Source organism: Phacochoerus africanus, chromosome 3 (assembly GCF_016906955.1).
Source record: "Phacochoerus africanus isolate WHEZ1 chromosome 3, ROS_Pafr_v1, whole genome shotgun sequence".
Classification (NCBI taxonomy): Eukaryota; Metazoa; Chordata; class Mammalia; order Artiodactyla; family Suidae; genus Phacochoerus; species Phacochoerus africanus.
In genome coordinates, this window is record NC_062546.1 from 199708945 (window position 1) to 199727212 (window position 18268).

General features: G+C 46.7%; 1 protein-coding gene across 1 annotated transcript in view; it reads left to right on the forward strand.

The window, feature by feature from the left end:
• Positions 1-18268, forward strand: part of TRPM8 (transient receptor potential cation channel subfamily M member 8) — an 81371-nt gene that overhangs the window by 21800 nt on the left and 41303 nt on the right. The window contains exons 10-17 of the mRNA XM_047770265.1: positions 2122-2224; positions 3343-3461; positions 7369-7659; positions 9222-9317; positions 10817-10946; positions 12629-12774; positions 15619-15731; positions 16208-16424. Coding sequence (XP_047626221.1) covers positions 2122-2224; positions 3343-3461; positions 7369-7659; positions 9222-9317; positions 10817-10946; positions 12629-12774; positions 15619-15731; positions 16208-16424 — 1215 coding nt within the window. The remainder of the gene's footprint in view (positions 1-2121; positions 2225-3342; positions 3462-7368; positions 7660-9221; positions 9318-10816; positions 10947-12628; positions 12775-15618; positions 15732-16207; positions 16425-18268) is intronic.

Sequence of the window (18268 nt, forward strand, 5' to 3'; positions counted from 1 at the left end):
CTTCTCATTTTGGAGGAAAAGATCTCTCACCCCCCCTCTGCTGCCTGCCCCCACCTGTGCCCCAGAATCTTTGGTTCTGGACCTGGACCTGGACCCTCCCTACCTGTTGTGGCTGAACCCCTTTCCGTGGCCTCAGCAAAGGCCGCCAGCATGGTCTGAGGGCCTTTCCTTCATGCTGGAGCCCCCCACTCTTTCCATCACACCCACTGCAGTTTGTGTTTTCCTGCAGGTTTTTTGTTTTTTTTTGTTTTTTGTTTTTTTTTTGTCTTTTCTAGGGCTGCACCTGCGGCATATGGAGGGTCCCAGGCTAGGGGTAAATCGGAACTATAGGTGCTGGCCTACACCACAGCCACAGCCACGCCAGATCAGAGCCGCGTCTGCGACCTACACCATAGCTCATGGCAATGCCGGATTCTTAACCCACTGAGCAGGGCCAGGGATCGAACCTGCATCCTCATGGTTTCTCCCATCGGATTCATTTCTGCTGAGCCACAATGGGAACTCCTTCCTGCAGTTTTCATTTATTTTCTCATCACCCTTAGGTGCCTTTTGAATTAAGACCACTTTCCCAAGAAGCTGGAGCCTTCAGGTCACCTCCTAAGGTCCTATCCAAGAGCCTTTATATTTTTTATTGAATATAGAAATGTAATTATTTGTAGGTGATTTATAATACTGTGTTAGTGTCCGGTGTACAGTGTATTCTTTTTCAGACTCTTTTCCATTATAGGTTATTACAAGGTATTGAATATAGTTCCCTATGCCGTACAGTGGGTCCTTGCTTGGAGAATTCCTAATTCACGGTGATGTACACCTGTTGTCTAGATAATCCTGATTGTTTTATGATGGTGATATGCATCTGTTAAGCCCATACCCTAATCTATCCCTTCCACCTTTCCCCTTTGGGAACCAGAAATTTGTTTTGTGTCTATGAGTCTGTTTCTGTTTGTAAATAAGTTTACTTGTATCATATTTTAGATTCCATAGGTAGGTAACATCATATTTGTCTTTTTCTGACTTACTTCATCTAGTAGGATTATCTCTGGGTCCATCCGTGTTGCTGCATGTTATTTTATTCTTTTTTATGACCGCGTAGTATACAGTCCATTGTATACATATATTACTACATCTTCTTTATCCATTCATTTTTCGATGGACATTTAGTTTGTTGCCATATCTTGGCTATTGTGAATAGGGCTGCTGTGAACCTGGCGGTGCATGTATGGTCCAAGGTCTAGATTTCCAAGGTCTGGTCTGGTCTTATATCCAGAGTCCATATGTCCAGGGTCTGCTCTGGTCCTAGATGCAGGGTCCCTTCTTAGTCCACCATCATCACCTTTCACGAAGGCTTCCCTCTTCCCCCAGCTGAGACCCTCTGTAGTTCTAGATCCTCATCACAAATGTTGCCAAGAAAGCCCACCTTGAACTCCGTCTAACCACAGCCAGACTTGCTTCCTCCTCTAGAAGGAACTCTTCCTCTCCAAGCTCCCACCAAGCTCACCAACACCTGAAACCTTGAAATCAGGGGCTCCACCTCTCCCCCAGCACTTTAATCTTTAAAAAGGCTTTAAAAATTAACCATTAAAGAAAGATCACCAAGGATATAGCAAATTCCTCATCTCTTTATTCAGTCGCCAAGTTGTCTTTGAACTTTTCCTTCCTATAGTCTAAGCCCCGAAGACCACACTTGGATAATTTCTGTGGTTTTCTGTTGTCTTTTTCTCATGTATTCATTCATTCAACAATTGAGTGCCTACCATGTCTCTCTCTCTCATACACACACACACACACACACACACACCACACACACACACACACACACTCACACACACTCACACACTCACCCCTAGTCAGCGAGTCTCTTAGCATTTTGATAGGGACTTTTTGATAGGCATGCCCTTGTAGAATTCACACTTTATCCTCATTGTCAAGGACTCGCTATTCCAATTTAGAAATTAGATGCTATGGGTACAGGTGCTGTAGGGGAGGGAAGGGGATCTGGAAGGCCCCTGTAGATGGGCTGAAAAAAAGTAGAATGAGAGATTCCTCCCCGACAGAGAGGAGTTTATCCTCCTTATGACTGAAATCAGTTGGCTGACCACTCTGCTCTTTAAATCTTGCTAGCTCAAAGAAATTCTCGAAAGTTCCCACCTGTTAACAGTTATCAAGATCGAAGAAGCTGGGGACGAAATAGTGAGCAATGCAATCTCTTATGCGTTGTACAAAGGTGAGTAAAAATAGCTCCCCTAGAAGTGTGAACTTTGTGTTGCTTTCTGTGGCTTTTAATGGCTCACGTTTATTTTTTTCAACAGCTTTGCTGAAATATGATCTTGCACTTAATTTTGATGATTATAGATTGGAAGTTAGAAGAGCATCTTTTGACCCGCTGAGTTAAATCTCAAGAACAAGAATTTCCGTGTCATTAAAATACTGGTCCAGTATAATTGTAGTGCTCTCCAAAGAGCTGTGTCCAGTAGTGGTTTAAAATCTTTATCTGATTCTCAGATGCCTTTGAGAATGTGGTACAAGCTATAGACCTTCATCTTAGAATTTCACCTATGTGTACACACACACACACACACACACACACACACACACACACACACACTGCACCCATATGCATTCAGTTTCAGGGGCTTATACATCTCCTAAAGCTTATGAATGAACCACAGTTTTGAGATCCTCATCTGTGAACTTTGCTGTCTTAGAATCCCATCAAGGTGGAGTTATCTGAAGTAAATAGATCCTCGGCAAAGACCATGTGGATTGAGCCACCTGGTGAATATACGGAAGGCATGCAGTGCAGGGCAAGGCACCTCAGAAGTGCAATTTAAGCATCAGCTGTTTCTTAGAAACACTCTTATTGTGCTGGTCAGAAATTTAGTTGTGGGGCAATTTATTAAAATTGGATGACAGCTGTAGAGATATGTAGATACAGAAAATATTAGTTCTGGGATACAAGTGGAACACTGTTATAATGTATCTCATGATTTCATAGGTTTAGATATAGGGTAAGTCAGACATGGTCCTAGAAATGTAACACTATGGAATCTGAATCTACAGAAAAATATCAACATACCATGATTCCACACTGTTAGAATATGAAATGGAAAGATGGTATCACCTGCATCTATCCTCGTCATATAGCTAGGGACATACAGAATATAGATAAGAATAAGTGAAAATAAACTGTCAGTGAGATGACAGTTCTGAGTGTCTGATTCTAAGAGAACATGCTTAGCATCTCCTTGGATGAATGGCTCTGATAATTGGCCCTGCGGAATGGCTCTGACTCTCTTATTTCTGGGCATTTGGTGAGCTAATCTTCTTCCTGTCCTCTTACAGCCTTTAGCACCAATGAACAAGATAAGGATAACTGGAATGGGCAGCTGAAGCTCCTGCTGGAATGGAACCAGCTGGACCTAGCCAATGATGAGATTTTCACCAATGACCGCCGATGGGAGGTAAATGAGAAGCCCTCCTGGGTTATTCCAGTGGCGAGTCTGGTCCATTTCTGAGAAGGTGTTCATTGCTGAGTCTTGTAAAGGATTACTCTGTGCTGGTCCATCAGTATTGCCAAGCCTTACTTTCCTCATCTGTAGTTTGGGATAGTAACCTTGACTTAGTATGTTGGATGTGAAGAGATGATAAAAATAAATACACTGACGTAAAGTAACATCCAGAGTTCATAGTTCTCCAGCCTTGATGTGAAAGATGATTCTTCATCTGGGTGGAGAGATGTAAATTTCCTTCTGGAAGCTGCTGGACAGAGTATGGGGGGGAAATGTGCAGGATGATTGGCAGGGGTTTATCAGAAGTAGCTCGACTAAAAATCAAGACAGTGGAACTCATTGCACCCTGCCCATCTTTCTCGCCAAAGTCTAATAAGAGAATTGTCAACAGTGAGACACATATGCAAAAAATAGAACAATTTGATTGAATACATACAATGAATAGCTTACAGCTAGAAAATCAGAACTCCCCCAGGCAAATGAGCACCTCAATATGGAAGTGTTATGTCCGAAAAAAATCTGTATTTTTTTTCCAGTAGACTGACTTTTCTTACTTAGAATTTGCTGAGAATCATAGGACTGTGCTTTTCAGCAGTGTGCTCTGTTGCAGCTAAAGTGAAACCAGCCTTAGGAGCTCTGTTTTGTAGGAATAATTACACACCATCACACTTGGATCTACAAAGAGGGGTTTCTTTGTTTTCAGCTCTCCCGAATTAAGTCATTAGTGGGCAGTGAAAATTTAATTTTATGTGTGTATAAAATTTTATGAAAATGCATGTATTTCATAACCCTCATCCTTTATAGTCAGGTTCAGAAAACATTTTTAGGCTTATCATTGTATAATCAAAGAATTATACTAACATATGATCAATTTTAATAATAGAATACAAATAAAGCCCATGGCTTATGGGTTTTAAATTATTCATTCCTATAGCAAACATTATCTTTATTTGTTTTTTGCAGTATAATGAACACTATCTCATGTTGCAAGGCTTTAGTTAGTCAAAGGAAAGCAGAATTGTAAGTAGATCTGGTTAATTGATTCATAAATGAATCCCTGTGTGTGAAATGGTCTATTTAAGTGAGGTCAGATGGTACACATAAACATAAACTCAGGCACATATTGAATGGTACATTTAATTTTATTAACTCGGCTAAAGACAATTAAGGGTCAAGGACATAATGGTTAAGAGTTTGGACTCTGAAGCCAGCTCATCTCCATGACTTAACCTCTGCAAGTTGCTTAACCTTTCTAGGCTTCAATTTCCTTGTAAGTGGTAAGTTGAAGCCAGCTCATACTGGTTTTACCAGGAGCTGACTGCTACATTTTTAGGGCTTTTAGAGTTGGTTGTTAAATACAGTCATTAAAAATCAAATAATATACACTTAGACCTAAATATATTTTATTAAAAAGAAAGGTAATAAATAATAAAGCTCATCTCTTTCTCATGATTTTACTACATTTACTGTGGCCTACACCCTGGAGGGTATGTCTATTGTATCCGCCTGGTGGAAACACTATATCTGCTACCCCGTGTCTCAGCCCATTTGTGTAATTAATGTTTTCACACTGGTAGCTGAAAACTGACCATGCTAGGAGCATTTACACCATAGGAATGGGCAAGTACTACAAATCAGGGCTTATTATTTTCTTCCAGAGAGTTGGTTGTTAAGTATTTACCAGCACACCCCTGCTTATATGAAAATGGTGGTAATAGTAGTGCTACCTCATTGGATTGTTTTGATGATTGCATTGGATAATGTTTCTAAAGTACCTATAACATCGGCATATATTAAGCCCTAGAATAAATTGTTGTTTAAAAGTAAATGAGAATCTTTGGACTAATGGTAATGGTTGTGTAACTTTTTACAGCACACAAAACTTTCACGGTGCTGTTTCACTTGGCTTTCATGCCAACCACCGCAGGGATTGTGTCATCTTGCTGGTTAATAACCCAGGGCTCCATGTGTACCACAGGAGGGGCATGACTGATTTTTTTTTTCTTTATTAGGGCTGTACCTGTAGCATATGAAAGTTTCCAGGCTAGGGGTTGAATCAGAGCTGCAGCTGCTGGCCGATGCTACAGCAATGCAAGATCTCAGCCACATCTGTGACCTATACCACAGCTCATGGCAAAGCTGGATCCTTAACCCATTGAGCGAGGCCAGGAATCGAATCCGCATCCACGTGGATCCTGGTTGGGTTCCTTACTGCTGAGCCACAAAGGGAACTTCCATGAGTGATGGTATTTTGAGGGCATGCTCTGAACTTGAATCTCTGAAAATGTCTTGACCCATGTTATTTCATCCCCACAAACACCTGTTTTACAGAAGAGCAAACTGAGATTCAGAGATGCAACCTTGTTTGAGGTGGCACATAAGGTAATGGTAGGACCAAGGTTTGAAAACAAAGGTAGCAAAGCCTTTCTCTTCTCCCTGTGCCACTGGTTCTCAAAGGGTGGTCCTTGGACCGGTGACAGCACAGACATAACCTGGGACCTTATTAGCAGTGCAAATGATCAGGGCAGCCACATCTTCCCATCCCTGTCCTACCTGGAGCCACGGTGTGGGACTCAAGGGACCCTTGGCAGTTCCCTCTGCAGGCAGCGTGTGGTCCCCATGGGACCAGCATTAGACAGAAACAGAAGCTTCTCGTGCTGCCCTTGGCAGGGGATATTCTCCTGAAGCAGGGGTCAGACAAGTAGAGTGAGGAGAATGACCTGGGTGGACAGCATTGAGGCATGTTGGGGGCTTGTGGCTGTACCACCCAGGCCTTGGGAGCCCCTGCCCCTTGTCTCCAACTGCTGGTTCTCTGTGTTGTCACATCTTCTGGTGTTTACTCATAAACTTGGACTTTAATGCTGCAAATGTGGCTTTTTATGAACCATTTAATTTTTAAATGCTGGTAGCTGAATCGAATTGTAAGAAATACTGTGAAGGACCATCTGAATGTTTCTGAGGGCTGGTGTGGTTTATGGAACACTGGTTTGTGTCTAAAGTACACATTGATTGTCTTTATTCAGATTCTTAATAAGTGCCTATAGGATAAGGTTTATTAGGAGCCCAGAGATAAAGATAAATCGTAACCAAGTATAATTGTCAAGTCTTCCAATGACTCATGGTTATGTAACATGACCAAGCACTTGCCTCATGGTGTGTGGTGGGCAGCAGGGAAACCGCATGGCACAGAGGGGAGATTGTGGCTTGGTAGTTGGCTCACAATTGGTGTCCACTGTAGACTTGGGAGAAATGGTGTGAGCTATACAGCTAGCCCTCTACCGCCTCATGGAGTAAGTGCTTCCTCTTTGCCGGACATTGGAATACATTCTTTTTTTTAAATGTACATTTAAATTTTTTATTATTATTGATTTACAATATCATGTTAATTTCTGCTGTACAGCATAGTACCCTGGCCATACACACACACACACACACACACACACACACACACACACACACACACACACACAATATTCTTTTTCTTATGCAAACTTCCACCATCTTCTATCCCAAGAGATGGGACATATTTCCCTGTGATAAATTCTTCATCAATATCATCCCCACATGGGTGCAGTCATCTCCACTTTACACTCGCAAGAGACCAGTTCTCATCCACCCTCACATCTGGCTGATTTCAAAGATTCCACCACACTGCTTCCCCCGTCTTGATATCTGAGCTATGGTCCAATGTTATGTGACAATTGAAAAGGGACATTGTATCCCCCAAGCAGAATTGAAAGAGCCATCGAAGATACTGTTACTTTATGGTTGACAATGCCATGTGGCTGAGAACGAAAGCGCCTTGTGTTGCCTTGATCAGACTTGGGGTGTGAGGTCTCTCTCTGCCCTTTCTCCTCAGTCAGCTGACCTTCAGGAAGTCATGTTTACGGCGCTCATCAAGGACAGACCCAAGTTCGTCCGCCTCTTTCTGGAGAATGGCTTGAACCTGCGCAAGTTCCTCACCAACGACGTCCTGACCGAGCTCTTCTCCAATCACTTCAGCACCCTGGTGTATCGGAACCTGCAGATCGCCAAGAACTCCTACAATGACGCCCTCCTCACATTCGTGTGGAAACTGGTGGCTAACTTCCGGAGAGGCTTCCGGAAGGAAGACAGGAACAGCAGGGATGAGCTAGACATAGAACTTCATGTATGTACCGCACGGTTGTCTGCCTGAATTATTTGATCTCTGTAGTCTTCCTATTACAAAAAGATCTACCTCCATCTTTCCTACTCCCTACCTCATCGCCATAATTAGTTAACACGTTGGCATTGTTCATTTCTTCTGCTGCCTTTATTTAAGCGGTCAAGTCCTAGACAGGTGACAAGTGGTGCTTTTTCTTGCTTTATTATGTGTGCTATGTTTCAAACTAGTGGTTGCAGGGTTTCTTAATTGCAAAGCTTGGTGTGACACACCTTCTGACAGCATCTAACAGGGAAGAGGGACAAGTGAATGACCGCCTGCTCAGGTCTTAGCTTTTTGGACATGATCTGTCTAAAATAGGTCTCTGCTACCCATGCAAGGGACTGGAGAGCTGCCAAGTTTTCTTTTGTGCGTAACAGGCGTAGTGAATATTTCCAAAGGGATAGCCCAGTTTTCCCATTGAGAGGATGTTGTGGATGGACCACCTGTTTTCTCTCGGGATTTCCTCTTTTAAGTACAGGCAGGCCCCATTTCCCGTTGCCAAAACCTGCAGTTCTTTGCTGAAGGTTTGCTTTGGTCAGAGCCCAGTGACTGCCAGAAGGTGGTGTATCAGTTCCCCAGCAACCTCCCGGCTCAGAGGAGAGAATTCTCCTAGGGTTGCCTAGTGGGATTAATCTCTAGTTACCAACCACGACACTTTGTTCATAATATCCTCTTTATTGGTTCTTTCTTTCCAATATCGTTTCCTCAGTCTCTTAGAGGTTTTCCTGGAATGACTTTTCAAGTAAACTATTTGTCTCAAATTCTTGATTACTTCTGGGGAAACTCAAACTAGGCTGTTACCTTTTATAGTTCTAGAATTTTAATATATGTGTGTTGCAGAAATCTAAATGAGCTAGGTGTTTGAAGGAATTGGAGGTGTTTAGAAAGCTTCTGTATGATGCTATTTAAGTCAAAACTCTCCACAGTATCCGTAACTGTGCCAGAAACATGTTGGATCTTGGTTAAACCTGTAGGGAAGATTAAAAGGAATAAGTTGTTTTCTCTCTGAAATGGTTCCCTTGGACACTCTGGGAGGCTGAGCAGGAGCTGGGGTTCTAATTGGCGTATGAGGAATTGAAACCTTCAATAGCACTCCAAAGATATAACTGCAGTGTTACGTTGTGATAATTGAACGCAAGCTGTAAGAAAGTTGGAATTTAGTTTGAACGATTTTCCCGGATGAGAAAGAGAAGGAATTGCTTTCTCTTCAGCTTGTCAGAAGTCATTCAGATTTCAAATTGCTGTCAGCACAGGGTTTTCACCCTTTATACCTTTCCATCTACTTTTATGTTGTCTTTTATGATAGATCAAAGATTCTGGGTCAAATTATACCACCTGATGAGCTGAGGAGATGAAATTCACATCACGGGTCTGTTAAACAGGATTCAGACACCCAGTTACAGAGCTCTCCAAACACAGGATGCTCTTCTAGGGCAGCCTGGCCCCGTTTTCATTCTTCTACTGGTGTGTCTGGTAAGGTGGTGCTCTACCTGCGTGTGCTGACCCCATGCTCTGACCCCTCCCAGGACGTGTCTCCTATCACCCGGCACCCTCTGCAAGCTCTCTTCATCTGGGCCATTCTTCAGAACAAGAAGGAACTTTCCAAAGTCATTTGGGAGCAGGTAAATGTCCAAGTCCACGGCACATGTCTGCTTTGTCGTGGTTGTTCTCACCCTCTCGAACGCAGTGTCTCATCTAAAACATCATCGTAATGGGAGAGTTGAAGTCAGTGGATATGCCCGTTGCCATGTGAACAGGGGTGCGTTTGGGAGGGAAGGTCCCCAGAAAGTTCTGGGCTTGGTGGTCACTCCAGTAGGTGCCTGCTTCTTGGGTGTGTGTGGACATGTGATTGTGTTCCAAGTAGATGAGGTTTATCAGTTTAATTTAAAATTAATTTCTAGCTTTATTGCATTATGGACAGGAGGGAGGGCCTGTAAAAATTATGCTTTGGGAGAGGATTGAGTTTTTTATTTGTGGTTCTGCACATCATGATTTTTAGAAATGATGGAGCAACAGTTGGAAAGAAGCTCCATTCTCCCCTTTCAGAGCAGACAGCTGGGCACTGAGTATTGACTCACATACACAGTCTCGCTGATGACATTGTCAGGTCTTTGCGCCCTTGGTCACTTTTCCCCTCTGAGCTGGTACAGCACGATGGTGGGTAGTCAGGCCTTCCACTGTCACTTCAATCTGTGAGCTTCTCCTGTGCTTATCTTTTTTTTTTTTTTTTTTTTTTCTCTTTAGGGCTGCGCCTGTGGCACGTGGACGTTCCCAGGCTAGGGGCTGAATTGGAGCTACAGCTATCGGCACCACAGCCACAGCAATGCAGGATCCAACTTGTGTCTTCAACCTCCACCACCGCTCACAGCAATACCGGATCCTTAACCCATTGAACGAGGCCGGGGATCGAACCTGCATCCTCATGGACACTAAGTCAGGTTCTTAACCTGCTGAGCCACAGCAGGCCCTCCTGTGTATCATTTTTTTTTTTTTTTGGAGCTGGAATTTTGTAAAATGGATATATAGTTTGTGTATAGCATAAGTCACAGCTGTATAATATAGTGATTCACAATTCTTAGAAGTTATATTCCATTTACAGTTATTATTATAAAATGTCAGCTGCATTCCCTGTGTTGTACCATATATCCTTGGAGCTTCTCTATTTTATACATAATAGTTTGTGTCTCTTTTTGTTTCATTTTTTTGAAGCTTTATTGATGTATATCCGGTTCACAATGTTGCGATAATTTCTGCTGTACGAGCGATTCAGTTGTACATTACACGTATCCATTCTTTTCCCACATAGATGATCCCATCTGGGTAGAGTTCCCTGTGCTCTCCAGCAGGTCCCCATTGGTCACTCACTCCATATAGCCCAGGGTGCACATGCCAGTTCCAATCCTGCATTTTTCTTGATATTTCCTCTTTGTTATGCTCATTCCACGTTGAGGATTGTGCGTATATCCAGGATCCAGATTCTTGGTGCCCATTGCAGATTTTACTAGAAATCATAATGAACCATTCAGAGGTGCATCTCTCCCTGCTGTTGCCATGATTTTGTCCTTGTCTGACTGACTGCAAGGGATTACGAATTAGCCCTGACATGTCATTCCTCTGAAAGACCAGGGGCTGTACTCTGGCAGCGTTGGGTGCCAGCAAGCTTCTGAAGACTCTGGCCAAGGTGAAGAACGACATTAATGCTGCTGGGGAGTCAGAGGAGCTGGCAAACGAGTACGAGACCCGTGCGGTGGGTAAGTCTCCGGGGACAGGACCCGCAGGTAGCACAGGTATGCCAGGCGGCCTTGACGGATTTGTCCAAGAAGGCAAGTGGGAAAACGTGGGCTCTTCCAGCCCACAGCTGCCCAGGGCCATGCCCAGCCCTGGTCGAAGTAACTCCTCACCCCCGGGAGCTTTGGGGTGTTTTGTTTGGGGGGATGCTTGTGGGAAGCTTTGGGGTGTTTTGTTCGGCGGGGTACTCGTGGAAACTGTCATAGGTGTGAGGTTTTACCTGCCTCGCAAGGTAACAAGTCAGCCTGCCAGTTTCCTATGCATGCAGTGATGGAAGACCCCAGACCCCTGGGTCAGGGACACAGATGGTTTCTCTCTGATGGCAGAGGCAACAGCCAGATAGCATCTTGGGTTGTTCCCGTATCTCGGTTCCCCATGGGGTGATGTGAATAAAGGCTGGTGTGGGTGGCCCCCAGCTCCCCAAACTTAGGAGACACGGAACTGCTATCAGGCGACAGGTGAGCTGTCCAGCTCCCCTCCAGGCACGATTTCTCATCACCTGGTTGGAAGACGGCAGAGGCAGGTCTGTCCTCTGTTTGCTGTTCACCTGTCCTTGAACAAAGCTTGTCAGGGTCCCTGCTCAGAGGCCCCAGACTATACAGGGATGTGAGAAATCCAGGACCAGTTACCTCCCAACAATAGTTTTAAGTTTGCAGTGTGGCACGTTGTAAAATGCATGCATATTTGTCTGTTGTCTTATCTAATGAAGACATACTTGTGAGTTTAGCTTCTCTGTGTTGGAAAATAGGTGTTCGACTATTTCTTTTATGAGATTAAAAGTTTGAGAATATTATGTTGATTTCTGGTGGACTTTAGGTGATTTCTCCTAATATTTTGACTTAAATTTCCTCTGAGGCTCTGCATTCCACTGTTTTTGTTGTAAGGTCTCAAAATGTAAAGCGCACCCTCAAGGCAATAGGCTGGTGTTTCTTATTCCATCATTTTGGGGTGTTTTTTGGCACTGTGCCTTTTATGCAATGAACCTTCCCCAAGAAAGCACAGAAGGTTAAATGAGATGGAGGGGGCTGGTCTGTGAAGGGGAGGGAGAGGGTATGGATCCCCTCCCCAGGAGCTGAGCCCCTCCCCCCCCCAAGAGGGGGCTCCCCGTGTTCACTGCAGCTCACTTCATGGGCATTTCTAGACACCTGCTTCTAAGAGGCGCTGTGCTGGGTATGGGGCACCTGAAGCAGGTCTCTTTGTTCAGTAGAGAAGCACGTTGTGTTGGCATTTGCTCTGCCTTTTATTTTATTTTATTTTTTGCTCTTCAGGGCCGCACATGTGGCATATGGATGTTCCCAGGCTAGGGGTTGAATCCGAGCTACAGCTGCCAGCCTGCACCTCAGCCACAGCAATGCAGGATCCAAGCTGAGTCTGTTACCTACATCGAAGCTCACGGCAATGCCGGATCCCTGACCCACTTATCAAGGCCAGGGATCGGACCTGCATCCTCCTCACAGATACTAGTCAGATTCATTTCCACTGCACCACAGTGGCAGCTCCCACTCTGCCTTTTATAACTTAGGATGCTCACCGCCAGGCTTTTCTGGAAGTCAGGGCTTGGTTGGGGGGCGGGGGCGGGGGCAAGTTCTGTTTGTTGGGCAGCCCTGCCTCCTGCTGCCCTCTCTCTGCTGCTCATGTCACTTAGAGCTGTTCACCGAGTGTTACAGCAGCGATGAGGACTTGGCCGAACAACTCCTGGTCTATTCCTGTGAAGCCTGGGGCGGAAGCAACTGTTTGGAGCTGGCAGTGGAGGCAACGGACCAGCATTTCATCGCCCAGCCCGGGGTCCAGGTAAACACACAGTCACCAAACGTCACGCCCAGAAATGGGCCTTTTACATCAGATGCTGTTGGCAGCATCCAAAAATGAATACTGAGAACAAATCTTCTCCTCCAATTTCAAGGCCACAGCAGGAGAAGATGGGCGATATCAAAAGATGGCAGAGGTCCTTGTCTCAGGAGATGCTGCAAGAGAGAGCTTGAGTTTCCACAAAGCAAATGGCGCAGACCATGATTGTGAGCTGGGCCTGGTGTATCTCTAACTAGTTTGTAGGGATGGGGCAGATTACACAAGCTCTCTGAACCTCTGTTTTCTCATCTGTAAAATGGGCATGCGAGGGGAGGAAGGAAGGGTTGCAGTGAGGACTCAGTGAGATAACCTGTGAACAGTGGTGCCAGCCCCTTATGACTGGGCTGTCACTGTCACTGTTACTGTTACAGCTATTATTCGTAGGAATGGCAGCGGAGAAACTAGTATGAAGTGGGTTCCGCCAGTGTAGACGTTTTCTGCCTTGGGATTCAATTTTATGCCTGGGGCCTCAGGGTTCAGAGGGGAGATTTTCTATCTACCACCTAGCTGGAGGGCCTGGTGGAAGGGAAGGGAGGTGGGGAGCTGTATGGACTGACACCCCCGACACAGGCAGCCACGCTGTGTCTTCTCAGCACACATGGTGGTCGACAGTTGACGTCATCCTATTTTATGAAAGAGAGGAAGGAGAGAACTTCGGCGCTCAGAGCGGTTCTGGAATGTTCCCCAGCTTGCTGCGAGCAAGTAGAGGGGCTAGAATTTGATCCCATGATGACCGATTGTCTGCTCGATGGACTTGCCATCATTCTGTGCAGCAGTAACGAGCACCGTGTTTATAAAACACCCGCTTGCTAGGGCCGCTAAGTGGCCTCAAGGTCCTGTGTGACAAGGAAGATACAGGAGTCTTGCTGTGGCTCCTTTCCAGCCTCTGCACCGAAGCGGGCTGGGGGTCGCTGGCCTTGGGGTGGAGGGTGCCCGGGAGACGGGCTGGCTGCCGTGCTCCTGACTCGTGCTCCTGTCCTCGTTCACTTAAGCCCGAGGGTTTCAACCAGATGCCAGTTCACTGACGTTCGTGGGACCACAGGGTGTTGTTGCTGTGGGCAGGGTACCATGGAGGGGTCAAATGTCACCAGTGACCCTAGAACCAGAGCTAGTGGGGACCTTTCTGTGTCCAGGGGCCTCGTGGTGCTGCTTGGCGGTGGCCCAGGCAGGGTCAGGACGTTGAGGTAGGCTGGATCCTACTTGTCTATGTGCCCCGCAGAAGAAGACCCCAAACAAGGATTTGACTGCAAGTATTTTGTTCTGGGCATGAGTCCAGGAGGCGTCTGAGGGGAGTGGAGGCCGTGAGTCAGGGAGGAGACGGGGAGGAGGGATTTGCAGGTGCACTAAGGAGGGAGTTGCCCCTGCGCTCACCTCCTGAGGCTTCCGGGAGCTGCATGGCGCCTGCCCTGTGTTGCCCTTCTGGGCACGAGGAAGCTGGCCTTTCCCACCAACTGCAGCTTGTTGCTCCTGGGGGCTGCTCCTCTCGGGCCAAGTTCAGTTGGGGCCACAGCAGCCCCTGTCCTCTCCTGGAGGGAAGCGTGGGGTGCGGGTGTGTGGGGGGATCCTAGCCCCACTGCCAGTGCTGGGGAGGCCTCAGGTCCTCAGTCTGCCACAGACACATTGGTCCCTTCTGATAGACAGGCTCTTTTTTTTCCTTTGTTTTTTTAGGGCCACACCTGCAGCATATGGAAGTTCCCAGGCTAGGGGTTGAATTGGAGCTGCAGGTGAGGCCTACACCACAGCCACAGCAACATAGGATCACAGCCACATCTGGGACCTATACCACAGCTCATGGCATTGCTGGATCCTTAACCCACTGATCGAGGCCAGGGATTGAACCTGCGTCCTCATGGATACTAGTCGGGTTCCTTTCCACTGAGCCACAAGGGGAACTCTGACACGCTCTTTTCTGAGAGCTGTGTGGTCCCTCTCTGTGGCTCTGCTCTCCTCTCTGTGTTGACCTAAACTCAACCTGAGTTGGGAGCTCCTGTCGTGGCTCAGTGGTAACAAACCTGACTAGCATCCATGAGGTTGCAGGTTTGATCCCTGACCCTGCTCAGTGGGTTAAGGATCCGGCGTTGCCGTGAGCTATGGTGGAGGTCACAGACGTGGCTCAGATCCCACATTGCTGTGGCTGTAGTGTAGGCCAGCAGCTGTAGCTCTGATTTGATCCCTAGCCTGGGAACTTCTGTATGCCATAGGTGTGGCCGTAAAAAGACAAAAATAAAATAAAGTCGACCTGAGTTGACTAATTCACACCTTGCTGGGATACACCTGGTCTATCTTTCAGGGGTTGATAAGATCGAGGAAAAGCTTTTCCGTGCATTTCAGCCGGAGTTGGTGTTGAGACACCAGTGGTCTGTCCCTTCCCGACTTCCTTTTAGTTTCCTGACAAGTGTCACCTGTCTCCCTGCGGAAATGAACCCTTCGGGACCTGCAGATAGCACTGGATGTGCATGCGAATGTGTGAATCTTTCAACAACTACAAGGACACTTGTTTAAACTTATATAATAAGCATTAGAGTTGGTTAACTTTCGTAGGCTTAGTGAATTTGGATTCGCACGACCTCTAAAGTTTGTTTAGGAAAGGACTGAAAATAGAACAGAATTTTAAATGGTTTAATCATAGCGCCTCAGAATCCAGGTCACTAATAGGAAAGGATAAGGACCTCAGTGCAGAGGGTTATGTATTTGCGGGGCGTTGGAGGGCTGGGAAGAGCAGTTGCACACCACCTGGCATGTCATTACCTTAATAAGGACCTATGTCCTTGTCTCTGTTTCCTGTAGAATTTTCTTTCCAAGCAGTGGTACGGAGAGATTTCCCGAGACACCAAGAACTGGAAAATTATCCTGTGTCTGTTCATTATACCCTTGGTTGGCTGTGGCTTTGTGTCATTTAGGTATGAAACTGAGGCACAAAATCACTTTGTGTGTACCTGTGTCCATGCATCTGTGTGTGTGTCCATGCATCTGTGTGTGTGCGTGTGTATATAATGCAGCTTTGTGTGTACATGTGTGCGTGTGTGTGTGTACATGCTGCAGCTTTGTGTGTACACATGTGCGTGTGTGAGTGTGTGTGCGCGTGTGTAAAGGATTGTAAGGCCTAGAGCTCACGATGCTCACCCTAGTCTGGGGTCTCCTCTGGTTTTCCTGGGGTTTGATTTCCGACAGGTGGAGGTGGGGTCCTGTGTTCAGTATCCGAGGCAGGATCTGGGTTTGGCAACCACGACGTGCCAAGGCCGAATTTGGCAGGGTCCTTCCCGAGCGCCGTGGGCCGCCGCCCCTCCCTGGCCCAGCTGTGGGCGTGTATCCCCCTGTGTGCGGGAGGAGGGGGACCCTGAGCCTGACCGAGCCGTGCTCTCATGCCCCGGTCCAGGAAGAAGCCCCTGGACAAGCGCAGGCAGCTCTGGTGGTCCTACGTGGCCTTCTTCACGTCCCCGTTCGTGGTCTTCTCCTGGAACGTGGTTTTCTACATCGCCTTCCTCCTGCTCTTCGCCTACGTGCTGCTCATGGACTTCCACTCAGTGCCGCACCCCCCGGAGCTGGTCCTCTACGCGCTGGTCTTCGTCCTGTTCTGTGATGAAGTGAGACAGGTAGGACGGCCCCCCGCCCCCGTGGGGTGCCTCCCCCTCTCCGAATGCCGGGGGGAGCAGAATTGCTCCTGAACTTCCCAAGTCATGATTCCCCCCAAATAAATGTGCCTGTTAGGGGGGCAGCCCATGAACGTGAAGACGCTCTTCGGTGAGATCGCTTCGCACCAAGCTCACGCTCTGCTCTCTGATTAATGGTCATTCATGGAGGTGAATTACTCAGGGGGAGGGATGCTTTCCAAGAGTGGGTTGCCCTGCGTGGCTGTGGCTGTGGTGTAGGCTGGCAGCTGCAGTTCCAGTTCGACCCCGAGCCTGGGAAGTTCCATATGTTGCAGGCATGGCTCTAAAGAAAAAAAAAAGAAAAAAAAAGACCAAAAAAAAAAGAGGAGGTTGACTTTGGAGGGTAAACCCTCTCCCAGCGGGATGAGTGTCAGGGCATCAGCAGGGCCTTCCGGCTAAGACCATCTTAAGGCCCAGTGTGTCAGATGGACAGTGGTGGAAATTTCTGTAAGTCCCTGTGGATTTTAGGGAGTTCGTGTCAATTATTCATGGTGCTTTTCTGAAGTTTCTTGGGAGCCCTGCTTGGCATCTTCTTCTTACCCTTAAGTCCAAAACTTTAGCCTGGGCCTGGCATATAGCAGGTGCCTAGTACTGTTGAATAAATAAATGTGGCTGGGGAAGACTGGTGCTGTCCCTAAATCCTCATGAAAATTATCCAAGAAATCCTTCCAAAATAGTCGTTTACAAAATGTTTGAGACCTACTGTTGTTGTCACTCATATTCCTTCTGATCCCAAATCCAAAAACCTATCAGGTCAACAAGTATACCCTAGGCGCTTCCAGTTTATAAGGTACTATGCCAAGGGCTACAAGATGTTTGGAAGAGCAAAGAATGCTGTTCTTGACTTTACCGAATCACTGCCTAGAATAGAAATCCTAAATTGGTTTTGATCATCATGCCCACTCTAATAGATGTTTATTTGATTTTATTGGCGGCTTCCAGGAGCCCTGGAAAGATTCTGAGGCTCTTTTTGCAGGAGGAGAGTGTCTTAACCCATTAGCGGTGTTGGCCTTGGGCACAAGAGGTTCCAGGAGTCCTTGCATCAGTGCCCTGGATCTGCTTTCACTTACCTAGTAGATGGAGGTACAGTGTAGGCTGGAGATGAGGTGCAGGTGGAATTATGTTGAGCAAGGCAAGATTATCAGGCTTTCTGTCCACCAGCAACTCTCCCCCAGGACGAGGTGTTGCTGACATGCAAGGGGTCTCTATGGTTCCTATGACTTCAGATCAGCCTTGTGAATGTTCCAGGCATTGGCTCAAGAGGTCACAGTCATGGCCACCCAGCTGGGTGGCGTCACAACACAAGTTCATGGTTCTGGAGGCCCAGAAGTCTGCGATCAGGTTGTGGGCAAGGTTGGTTCCTTCTGAATGGGAGGGAGAATCTGTCTCAGGCTCCTCCCCAACTTCTGGGGATGTGCTGGCTATCTTTGTCCATCCTTGGCTGTCGATGCCTTATGTGATCCCTGTCCTCACGCCCACACAGAGTTCTCTCTCTGTGCTTGTCTCTGTCCAAGTCCCCCCTTGTCATAGACACTAATCATGTTGGTCCGGGGCCCATCCTGCTCCAGTGAGGACCTCACCTTAATTACATCTACCAGAACCCTACTTTCAAACGGGGACATCTTCTTTGCTTTTTTTTTTTTTGCTTTTTTTAGGGCTGCGCCCGTGGCATATGGAGGTTCCCAGGCTAGGGGTTGAGTTGCTGGCCTACACCACAGCCACAGCAACTTGGGATCTGAGCCCTGTCAGCTCATGACAACGCCAGATCTGTAACTCACTAAGGGAGG